The sequence below is a fragment of the Lissotriton vulgaris genome, chromosome 3_2 (genome assembly GCF_964263255.1).
Source record: "Lissotriton vulgaris chromosome 3_2, aLisVul1.2, whole genome shotgun sequence".
NCBI classification, from domain to species: Eukaryota; Metazoa; Chordata; class Amphibia; order Caudata; family Salamandridae; genus Lissotriton; species Lissotriton vulgaris.
The window spans coordinates 145,090,887-145,110,386 of record NC_141690.1 but is presented as its reverse complement, the minus strand read 5'-3'; the positions used below and the strand labels follow the sequence as shown (position 1 = coordinate 145,110,386).

Sequence of the window (19,500 nt, the reverse complement as noted above, 5' to 3'; positions counted from 1 at the left end):
CGTTGACCTTATGCTTATTCTCATCACATTGATACGCGTCCATCCAATCTTTCTCTTTTATCAAGCTATTGCACTCACTAATGGCATCCACAACAGCCACAACACACAGTATTACCTAAGTAATCATCTTAATCAACATCTCCAGAGGCATACATGACAAACAATCTGCACAGAAATTGCTTTTCCCAGACAGATGTTTGATCACAAAATTGTATTCTTGAAATGTTTTAACTAATCTTATAAATCTTGCTGGCAGATTACCCAAGTCACTTCCATTCAGAATGCGCACCAAAGGTGTATGATCAGTAAAAGACTCAAATTTGAAACCGCATGCCTTGCTTGAAAAACACTTAAAATGTTTGTGATCCATTTAAACGTTCCTAATCAAACTGACCCCTTTATGTCATGCCTCAGTAGCAGTTATACACCTTTGGTAAATTGAAAAACCAAACAGCAATTTGCTTATGGCATGTCATCAAATTGTCATTTGATGTAATACTTGTTGTCATTGCATGGAAATATTTTACAAACAGTAATTCAAAACAGATGCTCACATTTAACACAAAAAAAAATATTGTTTAACACAAAAATGCCAAGAAACTAAACTCAGATTGCATTGCTGATATCTATGTAATTATTTCTTAAGGAAATTTCCAAATACGACTTTGTGTGGCTGATCCAATTTCCATTGTTGGAAAAATATGTGAACAACATTGGAAAAGCCAATAAGGTTTGTCCTCTTTATAAGAGCCTATAGCTAAAAAGCAGTACAAGCCATGTAAAGTATAAGATGAAATGTATCTACTACACATATATGCAATGCAGCACAACATACATAGGGAAACAATGCAGGTTGCTGCGCACTTTACACTGTAAACTGATAAGGCTGCATGTCTACTATAAAACTCTGGAGAAAGATTGCAAACTATCAATGAATTTGTTTTTTATTCTTAGGTGTAAAACTCAAAACACAGCCCACAAGTCTGAAATCAGCAGCAGAAATCTTGTGGAGGAAAGGCCCTGTGATCTTGTAAAATAACTTGTAAAGGAATGATGGCCATCTTTGATTGGGCACATTCACTTTAAGTGAATGGAAAGGTCCAATGCTCCTTGCCCTGCAGTGGTGAAACTCAATAAATGATACTATGTTGGAATGAACGGCAGAACGGCCCCTGCAGGGAAGAGTGGTGAGGCGGGGTGGGGGGTGGGACTCAACAGATGACAACGAGGAAAAATTAATTATTTATTTAATTTTCCCTCATTGTTGTCTGTCAAGTCCCCCTACCCGGCCCCACCGCTCTTACCTACACACGCCACTTCTGATGAATGGAGCACCACGAAACTAGCAGCAACCCCAGCGCCTTGTGAGACTCACGGGTAATTTACCACTTTTTAAGCACCTTGGTTAATTTATGTTTAAATCGATCCAAAAGGATCAAAGAGTTTTACATGAGCACCAGCTCCATTACAGATGGACACATACATTTTTTTAGGCACGAGGGGGCTTATTAGCAAGAACCACGTTAAAATTATCGCCGTTTTAGCAGCAGGAAAATGCAGCTAAAATGGCGATGATGGGCTTGCTAATATGCATTAGAGAATTCCAATAGAAGCCCAGGTTAGATGTCCTGCACATCTAACCTACGCTTCTATTGGAATTCTATAACACATATTAGCAAGCCCATTATCACCGTTTTAGCTGCAGTTTCCTGTTGCTAAAACTGAGATAATTTTAACGAGGTTCTTGCTAATATACCCCGTGGTGATTAAATGATTTGCCCAGAATCACAGGATATTTGAGCCTCCCACCAGACTCGAACCTGGGGGCATATTATCAAGAATGTCGTTAAAATTATCGCCGCTTTAGCGGCAGGAAACTGCTGCTAAAGCGGCGATAATGGGCTTGATAATATGCCCTTGTGATTTCTCTTAGAATCCCATGTTCTGGTGTGAACCTGGGCTTCTATGGAAATTCACACGGGCATGTTATCAAGCCCATTATGGCTGCTTTAGCGGCAGTTTAGGGCTGCTAAAGCGGTGATAATTTTATAGCTGTTCTAGATAATATGCTCCCTGGTTTCCCAGCTTCCTGCCTAGTCTGCACCACTCATTACAGTGCCTTGATGGACGGCTGTGTGATGCTCAGTGACATTGGCTGGAGAGGACTCCCTTGTCTTTCGCCTTCACCTGCCCAATGTGGACTTGGTGTAAACAGGAAACCTTGGGGCATATTACCAAGCATAAGCAATAATTATCGCTATGCTTGGTTAGCGGCAATAATTTTATCGCCGTGCTTCGCCTATTTTTATCGCTTAGGAGCCTTGCTATTCTCAAGGTTTATCTCCTAAGCGATAAAAATCGGCCGAAATGCATGAATATCGCTGAAAAGTCAGCAATATTCATGCACTACCGAGTTAATGCTCTTAGCCATGTTATCCACCTACCATTGGATAACATGGCTAAGAACTGCTCATGGCAGGCGTTAGTTTTTGGAGATATTCGCACTTAGCGCAAATATTTCCAAAAGTTGGTAATCGGAGATAGCGATGTTAGCGACTGTTTTCAGTCGCTAACATCTTGGCACGCCCACTTTGCATGTCATTAGCGATAATTATCGCTGACATGCAAAGTGGGCCCCTAAATGCCCGCTATCACCTACTAGCTGTCGCTAACTGGTGTTAGCGACAGCTTGGTAATAGGGCGATGAAATTATTGCCGTATTAGCGGGAAAAATTCCCGCTAATGCGGTGATAATGGCCCTTGGTAATATGCCCCCATGTTAACACCTTCAATGTCTGACAGTCGAAAGCAATCCCGTGGTTTGATCCAAAATGTGTCTGACACCTTATACATGCAACCAATCAATGTCTGAAAGGAGTTTACCCTCGCAGTGTGTGCTGTGGACTGATCCAGCACGTCAATGACTTTTCTTTAAAATAATAGTCGAAGAACGCCGACTCAAAGCCCTATAATGTATTATTATTATAGTATTATATTGCCAGGTTATGGCAGGATATGACGTACACATTTGTAATCTAAGGGAAGAAGAGTATATCATTTTATTTCCAATGTAATTTATCGATGGAATTCATAGGACAACACTTTTGTTTGTACAGTTTGCAGGTCATAGTTTCAATGCTAACATTTTCTGATTCTGCATATTAAAAACATAATTTGTGGTCCAATGTATGGATTAATGATTGTGCCCTTGCTTCTCCTAGCCAAGAATATGGCAGACATCTGATGGAAAGCCCTGCAGCATATGTTTTATTGTGCTATAAGGAAGTACACTGGGCCAATTAGTTGGTGCTATCTTGTAACAAAGAGCTATAATCTAGACAGCCACATGTCATAATACTGCACACTTGATGATGGAGTAATTATATGTTTTACAATATTAAAATGGCAGCATATCACAGTAATGTACTTCATAAAACAAATTACCACTATGCACTTAGGAAATGTTCAATTACGCCTGTTGCCAGGATACGTTACTATAGTGATAACATTGAATGATATAGAACTTACCTTGCCAAAACTCCCTTTCCCAATTGCTCGTAAAATTTGAAAATGGTCGAAATTAACTGTAAAAAAAAAAAATAATAATGTTAATCAACCGCCTTAAGCACACTCTGATTAATCAAATGCAATATGATTCTGCAAAGCTCATTTGCTGCTGGTAGCATTTGCACTTTTGTTGGCTGCAGACACATATAAATCTAATTACAGAGCAACAGAGGGACTCAGATCCTAATCACGTTATCAGACAATACATAGAGCATGCAGCGTTACAGAAACAGCACTTGTGAAAAAAAGCGAGCCAATGTGCACAAAATGTGATGCTTGTTTAATATAAAACGAGCTAACAGGCTGTGTTTTAAGACATATTTCAGAAAGATTTTTGCACCTGGTAAACATTTAAGACACACATTGTAAAACCAGTATTAAAAATGCATGGCATATGTAGTGCTTATAAATCCTAGTAACGGTGTAGTATAGATTTCAAGAAAGAAATTATACATAAATAGCCTTTTGAAATGGAAAAATTAAGGAAACACGTTGCGCTGTTTCGCAGCCTCGGTGCAGAATAATTGCCTCAACCGTAGCTCCACTCTTCACATCTATTTTCTCTATTTCATATTAAGAAACGTAGCAATAAAATGAGAAATCTGTTTTTCTATGTATTTTGCTTGCACAAATAAAATCTGATCAATGACTGCCTCTAACAAGCCGCAAAATGGATTTGCTCTATTTTTCACTTGAACCAGAACCATTATTTTGGTAAGCCTCAGTCAGACGTAGCTCATTTTTCATGTTTAAAAAGTGGAGGCATTACATTTCTCTACTTCTTATTTGATGACACTGCGAGATAGAGTGTAGCCCGATTGTTTCTGTTGATTGTGCTGGTGAAATTACAGTTTCCTACTTTTCTTTCTTCTAGAAGCATTAATGAATTCGTTCTACCTTCTTTTTATCAGAATAATAAATGTATTTACTAAGGCGGAGGGTTCGAAAGACGTGTGCAGTGGTTTTTGATATCCTAGGCCAAGCGCAGGGCTGGTTTGGGATGCAAAAGAGGCCCGGAAATCCTAAAAAAAGTGCCCATGATTGCAGATTGCACCTTATCGCAAAACACTGCTTAAGTGTTTTAAGTAATATGAAAAGAAGTGGGGGGGGGGGGGGGGTCGTCAAAAAGAGGCATAATTGCTGAACCTCATTGAAAATGCTGCCAGGTCTCTTTGTGCAAGGATTAGTTCACACTGGTGAACCACATGTAAATATAAGTGAGGCCACTTCTGCTCAGGCCCGCAGCACCTGCTCAATCTGCAAACATTAATGGGCCGGCCCAGCGAGAGACTGGTAATAGAGATACATCTGCGTCTGATGAGGCCGCTCAGGCCCCCACTGGGCCGCTGGCGGCCTCTGAACAGCACAGACACAGCCAAATCGACTTCCATGCTCTCCAGAAAGGAGTCACATAGCTCCACCTCAGATACCGGCCCATCACACATTGCCCAAGTGCCTCCCTTCCCACTCCGACTCTGGCCAAGCGGAATGCTACTTCAAATTGAAAGGTGGTGTCCTTTAGTGCAAAGGAAATCAGGTCCCCTCTAAAAGTGGTAGCCCATGCCACACCTTGGTCTTTCTTGCACATGGAAGGACTGCCATTTACCTGGTGGGCTGGAGCCCATGGAAACCGGTTTTGAAAGACCAGGGCCGCTCCTAGTGCCTTTGTCAGGTTCCCCAACTCCCTCAGGATATTGCATGGAGAATAGATTAATTGAAAGAGAGAGACTGCAAGAGGAGACTAAGGGAACAGGGCTGGTTAGAGCATTTTTGACAGGGCTGCTTTAGGTCCTAGCATTATCCTTGTACATGCCCTCTTGCTTGAGAAAACTGAGCTACAACCTATTTTGGATTGTTGCAGGATAGCAATAAGAGAAAAACTGACTATAACATTACAATGCTGGGAGCTCCTTTTAAGTCAATGAAGTGGCTCAAGGATAATAATGGCTGATATAAGGCTTCAGCTCCTACCTTCCACTGCTTGTCTTACTGTTTCTCACTCTTTATTTTAGACAATTCTTCCCTCAGTTAGTGCAATGTTCTAATAGCCTTACAGCCCTTCTGACCCAAGCTATGCCAGTTGATAAAGGCCCTATCCATCGTTATTGGCCCTAACCTGATGCTCAAATCTATGGCTCAGGTTAAGGGCCTTTAACGACAGCTATTGCCCCCAGTAAAGGGCTATGAGCCTATTTTTTACAGAAAAGGCAAAGAGATGGTAACTAGACCTGAGAAAGAGTTGTTTTGCAAGGCATACACATATGAAATGCATTTTTAGATAAAGCCATTTGTGAGGTGCAGCAGGAAATGAGCTGATACATTTTGACTGTGCTAAAGTCTCTTAATTGCCTTTTAAGTGTGTCGGAGATCCAGGTTTTTGGCAAAGTTTAGTCTTTATATAACTGGGCCAGTGATTGTATGGCACATGGGAAAATGTCAAGAAATGCAAAAAACATTTTCATGTTCACAAATGGCATTAACAGGTCTTTCAAAGCATAGTGGAGCTAGACCCCTGACCCTCGGTCAGAGATCAGCTCTCCCCCCGCAGCTCCACCTTACGGCGCTCCTCTTTGGTTCCTACAAGGCAGGGTTTGAGTCTTCTCCCTGCTGCGTCCCGCTCTTGGATCTTGGCTTGGTCTTTTTTCTCGCCTGCTCCCCCGCAGCCATTAACGCTCATCCTGCGTTAATTTTCATGCCGCATCCAGCTCCGCTCCCTCCTGCCAGCCGCAAGCCCCTCCCCTTCTTATATGGCAACTGATGTACGGTCGCGCGCAGCGTGCACACCAAAGGAAAGCCTGTCTGCACCCTTCCAAGCCTGGGCCGCGGCCAGCGCCAGACCCCCTGGACCCCACGAGCACCACAACACTAGACGCCGGTATGACGCCAACCACCTCCACGCACTTAATGCCGGCAGATCGACCGACTGCTTCCAGGCCACCCTGAAGCACACCCAAGAACCATTCACCTGCCGAAATTGCAGCTTCACCAGCTAGTGTATACCAGCACATCCTGCCCCCGCCACCAAGGCAGGCAACAGCCACCTCCGATGCATACTGCTCAACACCTGCTTCGTCCACAGCATGCCATCAATTTCTGGGACCTGATCGACTCATCCTTCCCGGATGTCGCTTTCCTGATGGAGACTTGGATGAACACCTCATCGGCGCCCGATGTTGCCATAGCCATCCCGGATGGCTACAAAATCACCCGCAGGGACCGCACCAACAGACCAGGAGGAGGAATTGCCTTCGTCCACAGAAATACAATCAGAATCTCAACCAACACCGAACACACCGTCAGCACCGCCGAACACCTGCACTTTCAGATCCACATCGATCCCAACACCACCCTCAGAGGAACCCTCATGTACAGACCCCCCGGATCCCAGGCACAGTTCATTGACTCCATCACAGACGTCGTCAGCTTGCACGCCTTGACCTCCACAGATTACATCCTCCTCAGAGACCTGAACTTCCACCTCGAGAACACCAACAACAGTTACTCCACCACACTACTGGACAACCTTGCCAACCTCGGCCTCAAACAGCTTGTCACAACACTCACCAACTCCGCTGAACACGCACTCAACCCCATTTTCTCCACCAGCAGCCTTGTCTCCGTCAGCCACACCACCGAACTCCACTGGACCGACCACCACTGCATCCACTTCTCCTTCATGAAAACCACCCCACACTACCACCATCAAAGAATACCCGACCGCAGCTGGAACAAGGTCACAGAAAACCAGCTAACCACCACCCTCCAATGAACCCCACCAACCGACCACACCGACCAAGCCGCCGCAACCTCAGGCAATGGATCAACGACTGGCCAGCACTCTTGCCCTGATCAAGAAACCCTCAAATAGACGCACCAACAGAAGCATGATCTGGTTCACCGCCGATCTCCAGACATCCATGCAGACCTGCAGAAGACTAGAGAAGGAATGGCGCCATGAGCAAACACCGGACAACCATGCAGCCCTCAAGATTGCCTGCCGCAGACACCACCAACTCATCCGAACAGCCAAAAGGACCTCCTTCAAGGAACTCATTGACAACAACACACACAACAGCAAAGAGCTCTTCAACACCGTGAAGGAACTCGCCAACCCAAGCACCAGCTCCAACGACATCCCGCCATCACAAGACCTCTGCGACTCTCTAGCAACCTTCTTCCACCACAAGATCGCAGACATACACGACAGCTTCAACTCCCAGACCTCTCCAACAGCCACCGACACCCCAGAACTACCGTCCCCCAGTCACACCGGCTGCCTGACCTCCTGGAACCACGTCAATGATGAAGACATCATCAAGACCATGAACACCATCCACTCCAGCTCACCATCAGACCCCTGCCCCATCGCATCTTCAACAAAGCGAGCTCCAGCATCGCACTCCAACTTTGCAAGATCTTAAACAGCTCATTCGAAACCCCCACCTTCGCAGAAAGCTGGAAACATGCAGAGATCAATGCCCTGCTCAAGAAACCCAAGGCAGACCCAAAGGACCTCAAGAACTTCCGGCCCATCTCCCTGTTCCTGTTCCTGGTAAAAGTCATCAAGAAAATAGTCAACAGACAACTGACCCAATTCCTCAAAGAGAACAACACCTTGGACTCGTCCCAATCTATATTCTGCAGCAACCACAGCACCAAAACTGCCCTCATCGCCGCTACTGACAACATCAGGGCACTGCTGGACAACGGCGAAACCAAGGCCCTCTTCCTCCTGGACCTCTCAGCCGCCTTCAACACCGTCTGCCACCACACCCTTTGCACACGCCTCTACAATGCAGGGATCTAAGACAAAGCCCTGGCCTGGATCACCTCCTTCCTCACCGACAGAACCCAGAGACTCCGCCTCTCTCCATTCCGATCCAAAGCCACCAAGATCACCTGCGCGTACCCCAAGGATCATCCCTCAGCCCGACCTTCTTCAACGTCTACATGACACCGCTCACCAACATCGTCCGATTGCACAACCTCAACATAGTCTCATACACCTACGACACCCAGCTGTTCCTCTCCCTCAACGAAGACCCGGCCACCGCCAAAACCAACTTCCACGAAGGGATGAAGGCCGCCGCCGAGTGGATGAAGAGCAGCTGCCTGAAACTGAACTTGGACAAGACAGAGGTCCTCATCCTCGGCTCCACCCCCTCTAACTGGGCGACCCCTGGTGGCCAGCCTCGCTGGAAACTGCACCGACACCCACCAACCAGGCACACAACCTGGGGTTCATCCTGGACTCCTCTCTGTCAATGACCCAACAAGTCATCGCCGTCTCTTCCTCCTGCTTTAGCACCCTTGGCTTGCTTCGCAAGATCTACAGATGGATCTCCACCGGAACCAGAAGAATGGTCACTCAGGCCCTCGTCACCAGCAAGCTGGACTACAGCAACGACCTCAATGCGGGAACCACAGCCAAACTCCAGAAGAGACTCCAACCCATACAGAACGCTTCCGCATGCCCCATCCTCGACATCCCTCACCACAGCCACATCCCCCACAACTGAGGGACCTGCACTGGCTCCCCGTCAACAAGAGGATCACCTTCAAGCTCCTCACAAGGCACTGCACAACACCGGACCAGCATACCTCAACAACCGACTCGCCTTCTACACCCCGAACCGCCAGCTCTGCTCCGTGACATCCCCATCGTCCCACGCATCCGCATAACGACCACCGACGGCAGATCTTTCTCCCACCTCACCGCCAAGACATGGAACAACCTCCCCACACACCTACGACAGACCCAGGACCTGCTGACCTTCAGGATACTCCTCAAGACCTGGCTGTTCGATCAGTAGCTGCTCCCCCGCATTAGCGACTTGAGACCCTCACCGGTGAGTAGCGCGCTTTACAAATGTTTGATTGATTGATTGCGTTATGTGGTGAAGAAAAGTAAATTCAGAAGTAAATATTATGTCAAAATTATTCACCATGACACCTTGTGTAGGACCACTACCTTTAACTGAAGGACAGAAATAATATATATGGGGCCAGATGTATGACCCTAAATTGCTGTCGCAAACGGGCCATTGGGCCATCGATCGTGGAGAGTGCATGTAGTGGAGAGACACTAGGAGCTCCAGTAGTGCCCTTCCTTTTTCCCGTATTAGATAAAGGGCAATTGGAAAAGGGAGAAGAAGAGGAATCCCACAGTGCCAAGACAAATAAACCATATAAAGCACACAGTACCTTTATGGGTATGCCCACTTCCTATTGACCCAAACACAGGACTAAGAAGGGTGGCACATCCCAGCCTATTCCAGGCTATGACGGGCTACGACGGGCTACGACGGGTCCATATTGGCCGGGTCTTGCGCCGGTCTGAGCCCATGCGGGTCCCGCACTGCTGGACGCCTCTCATACGTTTAAGGCCCTCTGGTGCCTGGTCACGGCATTACGGCCCCTCCTCTGATCAAAAGAGCAGTGGGAGCTGTTATCTCCGGTAGGGCTGGTGCTGGGTCTGCAGAGTAACAAGGGTCCCACATTGCCTCTCATACGTTTAAGGTGGTCCGTTGCTTTGTCACAGCATTGCAACCCCTCCTCTGACCGTAAGAGCAGTGAAAGCTGTAGTCTCTGGTAGGTCTGGTGCTGGTCCTGTTGTGCCACGAGGGTCCCCTCATGTTAACCCTTTCCATGCTCATGACGAGCTCAGCTCGTCATGATGCACGTTTGAGCTGTGCTGGTGACGAGCTGAGCTCGTCATGAATCAATGAAAATAATGAAAAGTCAGCATAGGAGGGGAAAACACCTAGCAGCCAAGGTGTTAAACTGAACATTAGTGAACACATTTATAAAGCTCTAGCTTCTACTGTGAATGAATTTCATCAACCTTTTAAATATTCACATATGTTAATAAAGTTGTTGCACTCAGTAAATATAGTGTCACATGTAGGTACAAAAGGGCATTTATGTGACGTGTAAGGGTAGCGTCTAACTTGCACTATTTTAACATCTAGAGATGTTTCTTGATTTATTATTAACCTTAATGAATTTACTTTAGAGATTGGTTGTTAGAGATTCCTATGCAAGGCAATCATGCTTCTGTCTCATAGCTCATTCACTGATGGTCCACGGATGACTACTATTTCCTCTCAGCACAGAAAAGGGATTATTGTCCACCCAGAAGTTGAGTAAGCACAGTTGGGTCCTACAAAACACACAATTGAGCTGCTTGAGTCAGAGGAGGGTGTGCAATTCCCCACCCAGTAGCTGAGTAGCACAGCAGGGTTCTTCAGAGCACACTGTCATACCAGTTCAGGGTCTAGCAAACTAGGCAGTCTCCTCAGGCTCTCTTTTCTTTCTAGGTGTTTTTGTATTGAGGCCCAGAAGCACCTGCTTTAGGAACCCTGGGGGTTATGTACAAAGAATTTTAACAGTCAGACACCCTCAGATTCAGTAAGTCTGATGGCTTGCGACTTCTAAAGCACTCGTTTAATTGAACTGAACCCATTTAATAATTTGTAAAAGGTGTTCCAAAGTGCTAAATGGGTTGAGGAAACATTAAGAAATCGCTATTTCGGAGGGGCGTTTTCAGGGCATCTTGTGACCAAAATCGAGATGCAAAATATTCATACTTTACCACCAACTCAAAGGAGATGGCAGACCATTGACAAATGGGAATTGGTTCTCATTGGACCCCCTCGCCTTTGTGAGTGGTGAAAAAAACATTAGGCAGAATTCCCATGGACCACTGCCTAATATCCGCATTTCGTTTTAGGAAAATGGTTTGCATTGAAAACAAAAAAGACTGCTTTATTTAAAATCAATCATAGACATGGTGGTTTGCAGGCCCCAGCAGGCCTCCAAACCTCTGATTGTAGCCACGCGAGGTTGGTCCCAATTTGCGGGCTGCCTCATTAATATTTATGAAGTAGGCCGAATTGCAACTCCCTATGATGCTATATTTTGGGAAATAACCTATTAGTACATCGTTCGGTTCGCAAAATAAGAATGTATCTGATAAAAGTTGGTGCACCTAGTTCAATCCCTTTAACCTTATGCATCCTTCCTGCATGAGGCCAGCTGTTTCTTAACTAACCCCATCCATCTCTGAGAGTTTAAATTTTGGCTTGGTATCTGCTTGATATGAGTGCTGGATTTTTTATTTAGTTATTTATGTCACTCTGGAATTACCTCAGCTGCGCTGCTCCTAGTTAATCCTTAACCAAGGAGAAAACTAGGATCATCTTATTTTCTTCAAATTCGTTATCCTTATATCTGTGGTAGCAAAGCTCTAGAGACTATTTTGAGGGTATGGTCACTCAGAAGTAAGTTTTCCATTAACAGACCCATTGTCTTGCATTTGTTTGTTTATGAGCTCCTGGGTTACAGTATTAGGGTCTGTATCCTCAGATCATTGGATTTATAGCGGGATTTTATTACAACTACTACTTTTGAATCCGAAAGTTATTGTCCAATACATGCTTTAGTGCTATATGAGGGTAAGCACAACCCTTTTATTAAATTCTAGCACCTACACTGTCCTCTCTGATGTGATTGCACTCTGTAATTCTGAAGAAAAATCAAAATCGAGAACATCAACTAGATGATCCCAAAGTGGTAAAATTCCATTTGGGCAAATTACAGAAATTAGAAAAAATACTTTTCCTAAAAAAAAAGTAGAAAATAGACAAAAATGAATAGAACAAGTGAAGAGATAAGAAGAAAAAGAGGTAGGAGTAATGGGTAGTCAGGTGTAAGTACTATGGTGTATATATGTGTGTGTGTGTGTCTGAGTGTGTTTGTAAATGTATATATTTACTGAAAAAGCCAAAGGTTTAAGTGATGTTATAGTTAGGTGAATATGTCAGTGCCAACAAAACATTTTGAACTAAAAAAACCAGAGACATCCGCCAATAATAGCAGAGCTAACTAGAACTTGTGGCCTGTCATGCACTGCTTATTTCCTCATGTATTACATCACTCCTGACATGTTCTATGACACTATTATGACATCACTGATGACATCTCAATTGACATCATTGATGGCATCACTGATGACATCACTGACGACATCATCCAAAGAGTGTGTTATTTTCTTTTATTTTGATAGTGGCAGGTAAGTATCATCCTAGTTCTCTATCTAATATTGTACAAACTCTTTGCTGCAAATGGCTGTAAGTATTTGCAAAATGGTTACGCTCATAACTGGTAATAGGTTTTGAGAGGTTTTTACCACACCTAACTATAATTTATGATGTCACTTCAATCTTAGCTTTTTTTAGTGAATATCTAGTTTTTTTAATCTAATGTAATATTTTATTAGCATATGTAAAGCCAACCCTGCCACGCATGGCCTTTCGTCTTGTGCGGTGGGGGGGGGCTGCATGACATGCCCTTCTGTCAAACCCTACAATCAACCACATACAGTCAAGCAATCCCACGCCACGCACAGTCTTTGGCCAGGTCCTGTGTCCAACCCCAGCAAGTATCCAACCTCCTGACATGAGAGGGGATCATATAGCCCCTCCCCAAGTCACTACCGACCCCAGTATCAAAAACAATATTATACGGGGAGGGGAACCCATGATCTCGGGAAAACCATCCTCCAGTGCCAGATACATTACAATTAGGGGAGAAGAGTGGTTGACTGTTGTCCCCCAGCCCAAATAGATCCAATCCCTTGGGGCCATACCTTAATTATAGGGGAGGGAGGCACGCGCCTCTTGTTAGAAATTGGGTCTCTAGTTGGCATAAGTAGGAACCCTATCCAAGTAGGGACTACAATTCTAGTCTGGGTACAGTAGAAACACACTAAAATATAAACTGTACTCACCTCCTGGTAGCTTATCACAGAGCAGTCAGGCTTATCTTTGTGCAACACACACAAATATATGCACACACACACACACACACACACACAGTAACACAATGAAAACACCATGTAAATACTCCTCACAGATTTAGTAAAATAGATAATATTTTTATTAAGCCTGGGTGGAGTTCCACTACACGGAACACCGAAAGTGCAAAGAAAAAATCTGCAGCGCTACACGGAGCTCTGCAAGTGGCGCAGTGGGTTAGATAAATGCAGTTTGTAGTGATTTTCAGTGCCAGATGCTTGTCCGCACTGTGTAATCATCGCAAACGGCACCATGCAGAGCGCACGTGGGCACTGCTTCCTTTCTCCCTCTCGAGTAGATTTTTACTCGAGCGCCAGCTTTCTCAATGCGAGTGGACAGTTTCTCAACGGGAGCTGTCATGAGCATGCACGACGACTTGCAATGAGAAATCTGTCTGCCCGCGTTGAGAAATCTCACTGGGAGGTTGACTTTCCATGCTCGCGCTTGCCAACTTGATGTTGATGATCGCGAACGAGGAAAAATCTCGCCTGGAGGTGGATTTTCCCCGCTCGCGCTTGCCAACTTGATGTTGACGAATGCAAGCGAGGAAAAAAACTCCACTCTACGGAGCAAAGTTTTTCAGAACTCCGTGAGCCTCATGTAATGCAGAGTGTAGAAAACTTTGCAAATTCCGCAAGCGGAGCGGAGTTCACTTATGTTTTATGAGTAAAATAAGACTTCAATGACAAAAATCTAATTAGTAGAACCAGAGTTATGAATTTTTAAAGAATACATCAAAAAGTAGTGCTTCGAGTAAATTAGCACTTAGGGGTTCCTTGATGTCGCACTGGACCGGGGTAAATCAAAAGTTCAGGCCAACCGTGATGGAGGGCAGGCCAGCTATAGGACCCATGTATGGCCCGCTAAAGAAGTCCTTGGGTGAGCAACCGTCAGTTCAGCTCATGCAGTGGGGTCGAAACGTCTTGGTAAAGCCTTGAAGGCGGGTCCCACATCGTAATCATTGAGCCATTCAGGGATATCTTCGGATCAGCACTGCGTTGACATCGAAGGGCACTGTGCTCGCTCAAATTGGTGCACTGTCGTCACTGCATTGGTTCGGATGGTTCTGGACAGTAAGAATCACATTTTAAGGACCCAGGACCGGATTGGCACCATTTCACAGTGCAGGACGCACAGAGTTCATGTGTTGTTACAGAGTTGCAGGAAGTGTTTGATTGGTCTGCGACTTCAGAACGGGGGCTATACAGCAAGCACTTGGAGTCACTCAGGGTTCAACTGAGCTAGGTCCAGGCCTTGACCTCAGCAGTACCAAAGGGGATGATGGACGAAGCGTTTGAGCAAATCAAACACTCACCCCAAGTCAACTGATCTGGGTCATCATTCTTTAGCTCACTCCATTACCCCAGTTAAGACATGGCCATATGCAAATCAGTCTGACCCTGTGCCTCATGGGAACAGTCCAGCCCGAACTACCAAGCCAAGTCTTCGCTGGACCGTAAACAAGCATCCTAGGACCGGTTTTGGGTTCATAACCCTCATCAGCCAGGCAATCCTGAATTCAGTGGCAAAGTGAGCAAGGGACCCACATCTGGGCATACCCTGCCAACTTAGGGCAAACAAAGTGATGCCAAAGGGGATGATGGACGGAGCGTTTGGGCAAATCCAACACTCACCCTCAGTCAACTGATCTGAAAAATGATGGATTTAGGCCCAGATCTCTGTACTGGGGTGAATGTATGACATTGTTCTGCATTCTGTCGATCAACTGTTGTTTTTGCTTTTGTCCTCAGCAGGGCAGAGATCAGCAGGCAGCAGGGCAGCTCAGCAAAGAAGACAGGTCCAATAATGGGTGTATTGGTACGGTCAGAAACCCAAAGTTCTTCCCAAATGTGCCTTTGAAGTGGAGCTCACTACAAAGCAATCCCTTGAAGTGCACAGTTCCCCTTTCATCTCAGCCCTGTCTGCTAGGCTATCTGTGGGTAATCACTCCTTTGTGTGGGAAACAGGACACAGCCTACTCAGGTATAAGTTTCAGCTCCCCTCCCTCCAAGAGCTAGCATAATGTAGATGAATAAAGATGAAGTATCTGTCAAAACTACACTTTCTGTGTTTGTGGCTGTCTAGAGGGAATGCACAAAGTGTAGCTGTCACCCATCCCAGACATGTATTGGGACAGGCTGCATGGCACACATAGCAGTGAGAGCAGAGGAATGTCCACTTTCTAAAAGTAGCATTTCTAAAACATTAATGTTAAACCCCACAGTACCAGTAAAGAGGGTTTATCATTACCACTCCAGAGATATGAAACATGATGCAGCCATTCCTTTCTAATCATGAAGTACAGCTTAAAAGTGTTTTAAGGAATTTCCAATGCTAGCCTATGAGAGGTGTAGGACTTACAGTATTGAAAAACAAACTTAGCTATCCAACCTTTTAGTTACACAGCACCCTGCCTGTAGGGCTACCTAGGGCCTACATTAAGGGTAACGTATTTGTAATAAAAGGGGAGTTTAAGACTCGGCAAAGGCTTTAAAAGGCCAAGTCGACATGGCAGTACAACTGCACACACAGGCTCTGCAGTTTAAAGCATTACTTTTGCTGCAGGCCCACTAGTTACATTTATTTGACAGGCCCTTTGGTATATGGTATACCACTTTACAAGGGACTTATAAGTAAACTAAATATGCCAATCATGTATGCACCAATGTCACCATGTTTAGCCAAGAAGCGTATGCACTTAAGCACTGGTTTGTAGTGGTAAAGTGCTCAGAGTCCTAAGGCCAGCACCATGATACAGCAAAAAGAGGAGGTAAGCATGCAAAATGTTTGGGGGAAGACCACCCTAAGGGTGACAGGTCTAACACCCTTTCCCCAAGAGTGACATACCCCAGGGACCCAATGCCCGGGTAGCAAATACTTTTACATTAACCTTTATTGTGCTGCCCCCCTCCCCAACCCATATTAGGCCCTTGGGACCCCATTCCTCATGGCTAAATTACATAATTAAAGTGAGGTGGGCATGCTGCTTTATTGGGCCCGTACTCCACCCCCCAGGACCACAGATAGGTGGCCCGGTGCCTGAAATATACAAAAGGTGATGAGAGGCTACTTGCAATATGTCTAACCACTGATTAGAGCTTGAGGTAGCACGCCAACCTATCGCTCTTTTGCTCTCCATGGCACCCACAAGGTTGATGGCTGGGGGGGAAGCCCAAGGTCCCAGTGGACCAGTCGGCTATCCGCATAGCGAGGGAGCAAGTGTTGTTCTCATGGGGAGAGAGCAGCTCTCTTTGCATGCTCCCTCCTGGTGGGAGCACTGTCTGTTCCCTTGGCTGCATGAGTGCGTACAGGGAAACAATAGTCTGTTCCCACCCTGCAGGAGCATGTTTAAATGTCCTGCCAGGTGAGAGCAGACTTGCTTTGCATGTTTGTTCCTAGTCATAGGAGATTTAAAAATGCTCCCAGCTGGCATGACCAAACATATCTTTCCCTAACCACATCAGTGAGGGCTGGGGAATTATTCTATCCCCAGTGCGGGCTCCGTGGGACAGAGTACTGGAGCCAGGCCCGGGGTATGTGGTCTCCAGGGCCTTTTAAGGCTAAATGAGGTGGGTCACATGCCTCCCTCCCATTTTTTGTTGTTTTAGCCCTGAGAATGGGGTCCTTGGGGCCTGGTGAGGTTTGGGGAAGGGAGCGCCATGGGTCCCCTTACTTTTTTCAAACATTTCAGCCTGGGTGATGAGTTCTTCAGGTCTGCCATCAGTCTTGGGAGGGGGCCTTGCAACCCCCTCCTGTAACTTAATATACCCAACCCCAGATGTTAGAGTGAGGAAGGGAGTGAGAAAGGAAGGGGATGAATGAGGGAGGAAATGAAGGATTGGCAAGGGACAAAGGAGAGAGGGAGGCATAGATCAGAGAGAAAGTACCACTTCTAGATATTCCTGAAAGGAGAATAGCTGTAAGACTCTTACTCACAGCATTCTATAGAAACTGTATTCTTTGTTGTAACTGCCATCAGCCTGGGGAGGGGGCTGTGCACCCCAAACCCCTTACTTAATGTACCCAGCCTCAGAGGAGGAAGGGAGGAAGTGAGAAAGGGAGAGAGGGAGGAAGGGAGTGAGTGAGGGAGGAAGTGAAAGATTGACAGAGTGAGCAAGAAAGGAATTGAGGAAGGGAGGGAGGGGCAGTGGAAATAAGGGAAGGACAAAGGGAGTGAGAGACAAAAGGAGAGAGGGATGGATCAAAGAGACAGTACAACTTCTACATTTTTCTGTAAGGAGAAGTGTTGTAAAAATCATACTCACAGTATGTTTACAAACTGTGGGCCATATTATCAAGCCCCAGCGATAATTATCTCTAAGCGCACTTAGCGCTAGGATAATTATCGCCGGGTAGCATGCATTTTTATCACTGAGATAGCGTGCTATTAGCAACGCTTATCTCAGAAGTGATAAAAATCCTCGCGCTAACTGCCAAATGAGAAAATAACGCTGGATAACCTACGATAATCTCTCGAAGTTTGGCATTAGCTTGATGATAGGGGCTCACAAATTTAGCCATGATATCCACCTTCCATAGGATATCATGGCTAAATCTGGAAAATGCCAGGTGTAAAAAAAGCAGCGCTAACCGCGGTTAGCACTGCTTTTTTTATCACTAACAGGGTTAGCGATAATAGTAGAAATGTCGCTTAACAACATTTCTCCTATTACTTTTCTCTGGACCGCCCCCTTTGCATCTCATTAGAGATGAAAGGGGAAGCGTGGAGAATAAGGGTGCTAACATGCGAATTTGCGTGTCAGCACCCTGTTGCTGATAGGGAGATAATTTTATCTCCGCTTTCTTTGCTTTTAAAGCCAAAAAAGCAGAGATAAATCCCTTGATAATATACCCCTGTGTTCTTTGTTTTGAGTAATCATTATGCTGTTCAGATCAGTAAGAATCACATCAAGTGTGCATAACTGGGCTCTTATTGTTAATTCTTCTTTTCTTCTGCATTAGTGCAAATTAGTGGATGCTGAAGTGAGGCGTATTTCAGAATCCAATAACTTCTTGTACTGTACCATCAAAGGTGCAGTAGTCCTACCTAAATGTTCTTGTAGAGTAACTGGCTAAGTAGGAAGCATTCTTACAGAGATATGAAAGCTTTCTCTTTTTGAAGAGTCAGACAAGCGTAGGTATTACCAACCTGACAGCAGCTGGCCATTTCAGATCACAGTGCGAAAAATGCCCTGCAGCAGTCTGGTGCAGCTCAAGAGAGAGACATTCAACATCTACAACTTAAAAAGAGCGAAAGGTGGAAAAGGTTGTACACTACAGGGACAACATGCTTTGGTCTAAGTACCATAATAAACACACACTCTTAAATATATGTCACTTTGGGCTGCATTTAATTTTAAATTAGCTAAATAACTTGTGGACATGGGGCTTGTCAATGCTTTATAAATAACTGATCTTACTGTGAAATTTAGACCCCTGTGTGCTTGGAATCTCAATTGATTTAGAGATGGTGTGTATTTGGTTTAGAATACTTTTACAAACCCGCAAGCACTTGAGTTTAAACCTACTGAGAATTGAGATAAAGTGAAGACGTCTGTTAACAGATTTAATATGTTTTAGCATTTTTTCAAACACTGTCTCTTAATGGACTAGAAAAAGAACTGTGACCCAAATGTTTGATAAATGACAACTTAATTATACATTCTTCTTAAGCCCGAGTGCAATTAGAACTGTAGCACCTCATCACATAGATCCTGGAAAACTGTTTTGGGTCACACTGCATTCCCAGAATTAGTAGACTGCCGTATCTAGTTATGGCTATATAGCTAAGTGTTTTACAGTCTGTAACCTGTAGTTGCAATTTGCACTTGGAAATATGAAACTCCAAATGCCAGAATGCAAAGTAATGTTGACTGGGTTACGTGGTCATGTGTGTAGTTTCTCCCCCAGCCCTGGAGTATGCAAATAGGTTATGCCACACAGAGGAGATGCAGTTCAACAAATCTTTATTTTCCATCATTCATTCATACTCTGCACATTACGTCATACTTCCCATAACCACACCTTAACAACTCCCCTAAATATCATCTAATTCCTGTTCAGAGTCTGCCCAGAA

General features: G+C 45.1%; 1 protein-coding gene across 1 annotated transcript in view; it reads right to left on the bottom strand.

Annotated features, from left to right (window-relative positions):
* The window catches only part of STK32B (serine/threonine kinase 32B), a 1,691,669-nt gene that overhangs the window by 1,463,051 nt on the left and 209,118 nt on the right, over positions 1 to 19,500 (bottom strand). Inside the window, exon 2 of the mRNA XM_086964101.1 lies at positions 3,529 to 3,584. Coding sequence (XP_086820227.1) covers positions 3,529 to 3,584 — 56 coding nt within the window. The remainder of the gene's footprint in view (positions 1 to 3,528; positions 3,585 to 19,500) is intronic.